Below are 7,037 nucleotides of genomic sequence, written 5' to 3'. Positions count from 1 at the left end.
GGTAGCAAGGGGTTAGGAGGGGCAAGGGCATCTCTCCCTTACCCATGCCACCTCAAGGCACATGAGGGAAAGGACCAGCTCTCCATCTTCTGATCTTATGCCCTCAGGGCTGGCTCCACTGAGCTGCAGCTGGGAGGGGTGGGGCCAGCTCTGAGCAGCCCTTGGACATCAACACGGTCCCAGCAAACTTGAATATTGAGTCCTCCCCTACCCTATCCAGTCCAGTGTGTGCTGTGGGAGCAAGACCAGCCCCACAATGTGATCAACCCACCAGACGTCAATCCTAAATGGTGCTTACACATCATCTCTCCCACAGAGGCTCAGGGACCTGCTCAGAAACAAGGACAGCAACACTGAAAGAGCCAGAGGGAGAGGATGATGTCAAGAAAACAGTGCTTTCTAGACACAACAAAGTGCAGACATTATGACAGCATGTACAAGACAGAGGCAAGTTCAAGGCAGACACAATCCCAGCATAGAAGGTCAGGAAAGGGGACTCCACAATGCTCCTACTGGCTAAGGCACAGTATCCTGGAAAGGGGGAGCTACCTTTCTTTAAGCCATTCTGTTAAAAGCTTGGCTTGTGTACAACACTATCTCATTGCCCCAGTGATTACTTTGGGCCCTTTTGTCTGCATCATTCATCTACTTTTTGGGTTTCACTCAGTTTAGAGCAAGGCGATACCTCCATATCTAGGGTTGCCAAAACAAAGCAGCAGGGTGCACCTCCTGGGATAGGAAACACTCTTTTGGACCTTTGGTTGCAGAGAGCTTCAGGTTAGGTGCTAAGCTATAATAAATGGGTCTGGGATGAGGGCGGGGATCTCAAGAAAATGACCACACAATCCCAAGTCTTTTGGCAAGGCAAAAAGATTTACTTCTTCAGAAGGGTGTGTAGCCACTCTTTGTTGGCAAGCAGGCAAGTCCACTCAGAGGGAGTCCCACGGAGATTTTCCTCCTACTGCATTGCACTCTGAGTGGTCAGATTGGCAATATGTGTTTATGTGATTGGCCAATAGAGAACAGCACAGTTCTTGGGAGAAATGAAAGGAGCACAGATACTGGTTTCAGGAAGTGTTGACCATGTAGGGATTTGAGTATTTGCCAAAAAGCTTCTTTACAATTGTTGTTGTTGATGGATTTTGCATTATTCAAGCCTTTGATAGAAAATACAGTAGAAGGGCTGAGAGATGGCTCAGTGCTTAAGAACAATGGTTGCTCTTCAGAGAACTTACAAGCAACCACATGCTATCTCACAACCATCTGTAACTTCAGTTCCAGAGGATCTGATGCCCTCTTCTGGCCTCCACATGCACCAGCCATGCAAATAGTGCACAGATCTACATGGAAGCAAAAGACTCAAACACATAAAATTAAAATTAACAAAACCCAACAATATGGCTTGTTTATCTTTCTAACAAAGTGTTTACTCTGCAACCTAGATACTAAAATCCAAGGTAAGCACTGAAGAGGTAAAGAGAACAAGAGAATGAATTATCTTTACTTTTATTTGAGTGTTTTCTTATACAGTTCTGGCACTGACACTTTCTTTAAAAAAAGATTGTAACTTCATGTAAATATTGAAGTTCAATAAAATAACTTAAAAACATTTACATGTATATCACTAAATCTCCATAAAATATACCATAGTTTTGATACAGCATAGGCTAGCATGATTTGGTAAATGGGACAGTGGCAGTTTTCAAGAGATAGTCTGTATGTCACACGTAGGAATGAAAGGACTAAATTTTCCAAGATTTGTCAAGTATTAAACAGTATATAACATGCACTCTGAAAATTAAAATGTACAGTTCAAAATACATACACCTCTAAAAGCATGAAACTCCTGATTTAATAGAGATGTATATTTAGAGTTCCTAAATAGAAATGAGAACATTTATCACAGACAGTACTGTAACATCAAGTGAGACACAGTACAGGAGCCACCAGAGAATCTGGACATGTATGTAGGTCATAAATGTCTACTTTGGCTAGATTTAACATTATATTGTCTATCCTTTAAGTGAGATGGGATGTTAAATTTAGCAAAATCTCAAAACTTTATAAAGTATCTATTCATAAGTTTGAGTACTGATTACCTGCACAGTCCATTTATTTTCTATTTATATTGATATGACAAAATCAATTCTATGTACCTAATTGTCTAAAATGTGAATATTACCTGTAAACAAAGGCCTTGAAAAGCCTGTTGACCAATTACTAAAGTGCTGTAGACTGTACTGTACACATATGAAGATTTAGAGCATTATACTGTTCTGTACTCACAAGCACATTATGATGGTGATAAAATACCTCCTGGTACTTCCGAACATGAATACTCATAAAGCAACTCTCTGATGTTTATTGGCACATATACATTTCCTCCCCTAAACAGCTTACAAGGAAGAGCTGAGAAGTTAGCTGTTTGGCATTTGCAGCAGATCACTGTTTCCAGAAGATGGCAGTACAAGCGCTCTCCTTGTAGAACTGAATGCACTTACACTGTACAGCCTTACTGTGCACGAGGCTAGGGTTGGTAGAAATTGGCAGGCCAAGGGACATTAAGAATTAACCCAGAGAACAATTCTGAGTCTTTTATAGGCAGTAGCTATTTTTGAACTGTAAATTGCATCTATAACTTTGCAGCTTAAGGTAGGACGTCATACAGTTTTCTAGAAAGCATATATCAGGAATCCTCTACTCCTGGCCTGGTTGTGCTATGCAATCCTTTTGTTCCTAGTTAGGGGAATGGTTTGAACTTGATAACTGAAACTTTACCACATCCAGTTATTTAAAAAAAATGTGGGTAGTGCAGTCTAAAATTCCACTTCACTTCTGCCCCAAGATATATGATTATTAACAATACTTTTCAATTTTACTTTGGTATTAAAAACTAAATGGGTCAGTCATCAATTTTTGATGGTCTTTCCCTCTAATGGACACTAAGATTATAGGAAGATCCATAAATTCAGTGCTTTCACTGATCTCCTGCCTTTGAGGGAACAATAAGAATTAAGATTGTATCTTAATGTGGGTTTCTTTCATAAGTTATTAAAAAGATCTAGTGTTATTCTCCTGGAAACATCTTTTATTTAGATATTCTACACATATTCAAAGCCATATTTTAGATAATGACTAAAGTAGGTGTAATGATCAAAATTACTACAGATGTTTACATGGAAGGAAAAAATATCAAGACCCACTCTTTTCAGGCCAGCACTCTGCCAGTGAACTGTATCCATAGCCCATAGCATCAAGTCTATTTGACAACATGTTCAACAATGTGTGCTTATATGTATTAAAAAATATGCATTCTTAATTCTCCTGCACATTAGCCACCTAGCTAGGTGGCTGGTATGATCATGATCTTCTTAAACCCATATTCCCAAATGAAATACACCTGGACTGAATTTGCAGCATGTTTGGAAAGAAAGTGATCATCGAAGTAGAAATTACACTGATTAACCTTTTTCAATGTGTGAGATCAAGTCATATCATATAGAAATTGTCTTACAGAATTTATATATGATGATTTCACATGGGTGGTTTTCAGATTGATAGTGGTAGTCGAATTCACTAAGAACATAAAAGATGTTTAATAGGATAAAAATCTGAAAAATTCCAACATTGAACTTTTAATGTATTATAAATGTTCACCAAACCTAAAAATCAGACCTAGATTAGAGAAGGCTCCTTTTCAAGTATTGAGACGCTTTTTAAAAGTTATATGTGGCCTTTCTGTTTTGTATGTTAAAGGTATGGTATACTGCTACTATGTAAATAACAAATAATTTTTAGAAATGATGAAGGGAACAGGGAAAGAAAAATGTGGACGATTTCCCATAATTAGGTTAATTTGTGGACATAAACCTAAAAGCATATGTATTTTTATGTCAGGAACACGTCACAGTCAGCTTTCAGGACCAATGAGTCTAGCTGTCCCTTCAATAAAGGTCCCTGTGCCAGCCCAGCTGCAGACACCTGTGGACTTAAGGCGGCATGGGCCATGAAGGGAAAAATTGAGGCAACAAGTTGGACAAATCAGTAAAATATACTTTAAAAGGAGCACTTTACTCATTTTTTCTTCCTATAATTTGCTAACTATACCACGTAATAGCTCATTTGATCTCGTAAAATGCTATTGAGTTAAGAAACATCTTAAAAGATAAGAAATATCAAATAATATATCCTATTAAATAATATCTTCTAGAGAAAAAAATCAGTACTAATATTCTTTATAAATAAATTTCAAAGCACCTAATTTGAGGAAAAATTTTCCAAAATTCTATGTTAGTTTTTTAATGACATTAAATAACCAAACAGAGAAAACCTCCGCTTTTGGCTGAAGGATTTTTTTAGGGCACAAGAGTGACTGAGTAAGAACTTTTGGTGACTGGATGGTAAACTTTCTTGATATGGTCTCAGTTTGATAGTTACAGTAACAAGAAGCCAGACTTTTAAAAAGAATGGACATTTTGGAGACTGGCAAAACACTTCCATTTTTTCAATTAGCTATCACTCACTTGGATTTAGAACTAACTGGATGTTTAGATCACAATGTGAAGCTTCAAGCCGAGGTATTCCTGACTGGTCATGAGTCATCTATAACTTTACAAGAACTAGCAAGTGAGATTTGTTAGCAAGTAATTTTGTTTCGTACCACATCCCTCTTAGAACAGTGGAGAGAATTAGGAATTCAGTGTTGAATGACATAGAAACCACCAAACACTGCGAGGTGCTATAGAAAGTCAACCTGTTTCCTGACGGGCATCAGAACCAATCTATGCCTTTCCAATGGAGAGATCTCAATTCTCAGAGCAGACAGAAAACCAAACCAAGTATGAGATCAAACAAACAAAATGCAAAAACAAACAAACAAACAAAAAGGCAGACACAGCTCTGCATTTTGGTTGTGTAGCAAATTATTAGGAATGAGAGGAGGACATAAACTAAAACTGGCTTACGTTCTCGGGGAGAAAATACTAGTAACTGGTAGTGAGGTATGCTCCTGTCGTTAGGAAGAGCCAACGAAACATTTGGAGAAAGAAGTCCTAGGATGGAAATTCAATGTTATTAACTGTTTCTGCCACTGACTTCCTTCCTCTTGCATATCAGAAAGAGAAAACCCATCCTCCAGCAGCTGTTGGTTAACCCCCAGGAAGGCACGGAACAGCAGGAGCTCGGGGTGACAACGTGGGGAGTCCGGCGGGATTAAACTGACCTGGCACTGCTTCACATTTACAGTTGCATTCCTAAGTGACTAACAAATCAGGGTATATAAAAATCTGTTCTTTCATACCTGGACAATAAAATATACTTATCAAAACATGCTAGCGTATCTCTGCAAATATACTCATCACCGATGCAAAAAAGTATGAAAATAACCCTTAAAAGGCCTGCTTTGGATAATGTTCAAAAGATCCTGTGTACTCAGTCTGTGAGGGAATTTCCATATCTGTGTTGGAGAAGCCAACATCTGGAATCCGGAGGAGAGAGGGACAACTGTGTCCTTATAGGACTTCTGAGTTTCTGGATGGAAGTTTAGACAGAATTCACTTTGTACCAATCATAGGAAAGCCACTACTTGTTCTGAAAATTTAGGGCCAATAGGCCATGCTTTGACATTAAATATCTTTAGATCATTTAAAATAATCCTTTATAAATTTACATATATAATCTGCCTAGATTACCACTGACTGTATTGCCACTAATAATTGTGTATGGTTTTAGGAGAAAGGGGTCCCACTGACATCACTGGATACAACAGTAAGGTTTAGACTGTCTCAGGAAGGGGTTATACACATTTGCTTAAGAAAAATGTGTTTTTTTTTTTTTAAACATTTCTGTGTATGAAAATAAACATCACCATGGTTGTATTTTTTCTCCTCATCAAGTCTTCTGGAATATGGAGTCATTTGGAAGGACTGTGGGGAGACTCAGCTTGCAGGCGGGGCGATGACCAAACGCTGGCCTTCTCCTCACATTCAACTCAGTAACGGAAGTGCCCTCAGGTGAAAACTACTCCACGTCAGAAGCGTCGTTATCAGAGAGGTGGTAGTTACTTCCCTTCACCCGGATGTATTCAATGTACCTCCCTTCGTCGGAGTCCGAGGTGCCACACGTACATAGCCTGTTGTCAAAGAGCGACTCGATTTCCTCTAACTTTTTCCCTTTCGTCTCAGGAAGGCAGCCATAGACAAACAGCAGCCCCACAGCTGCAAATCCAGCGTAGAGGAAGAACGCCCCTGCGGCGGGAAAGGAACACAGTGAGCAGCGCTGGGTGGGTTTAAATGGGAGAGTCTTGAATTTTACTCGAACGTAACTACAATTTGAAATGCAAGCAAATGATGTCGGCCAACCTGACTTACCTGGTTGTTTCAGTCCTGTGAATAGAATGCAATTAATATTTCAAGACTCAAACCATGGCATAGGAAAACAACAGGACAGGCTCAGGTGTCAGCTCTTCTCAGAGGTTACCCTCAGATCTCAGGCTGAGGGATCTCTCTCCCAGCCGTTTTCTCAGTACTTTCATGAGTGTAATAACCAAGGAGTCCTGTTACCATGCACACGTACAGGTCTGTCTCTTCTACTCAGAAGCATGGAAGGTCTGGAGAAATCCTGATTTCCAGGATCAGGTACATTGATGATGATGTTGAGTTACTGACTTGACAGAGCTCATGGCAGTTCTCTTCTTCCTGTTTCTGATGCTCATGAGTGGAGGTCAACCTGACCTTTCCCTTACATTTCTTTCTCAGTAGCCAATCTCTTAGGGAATCCCATTGGATCTGCCTTTAAAACACTGAGCCACCAGGGATGGCTCAGTGGTTAAGACCACTGGCTGCTCTAGCAGAGGATCAGGGTTTAGTTCCCAGCACCCATGTGGTGCCTCACAACTGTCTGTAACTCTAGTTCCAGGGGACCTGACACTTGGACCTCTGAGGACACCAGGCACACATGTAGTGCACAGACATACACGCAGGCAAATACTCATGCACATACAATAACAATAAGTAAATCTTAAAGCAACACATCCGATA

The 7,037-nt window shown here is 39.7% G+C and overlaps 1 protein-coding gene across 1 annotated transcript in view; it reads right to left on the bottom strand.

Moving 5' to 3' along the window:
- Positions 1-1,504: 1,504 nt before the first annotated feature.
- Slc2a13 (solute carrier family 2 member 13) overlaps positions 1,505-7,037 on the bottom strand; it is a 263,691-nt gene continuing 258,158 nt past the window's right edge. Inside the window, exon 10 of the mRNA XM_055627184.1 lies at positions 1,505-6,245. Within this exon, the coding sequence (XP_055483159.1) occupies positions 6,019-6,245 (227 nt within the window). The 3' untranslated portion in view covers positions 1,505-6,018. The remainder of the gene's footprint in view (positions 6,246-7,037) is intronic.

Source organism: Psammomys obesus, unplaced genomic scaffold (genome assembly GCF_907164565.1).
Source record: "Psammomys obesus unplaced genomic scaffold, mPsaObe1.curated_primary_1811, whole genome shotgun sequence".
Lineage (NCBI taxonomy): Eukaryota > Metazoa > Chordata > Mammalia > Rodentia > Muridae > Psammomys > Psammomys obesus.
The sequence above is the reverse complement of the archived record's forward strand: the minus strand, read 5'-3'. Positions and strand labels throughout refer to the sequence as shown.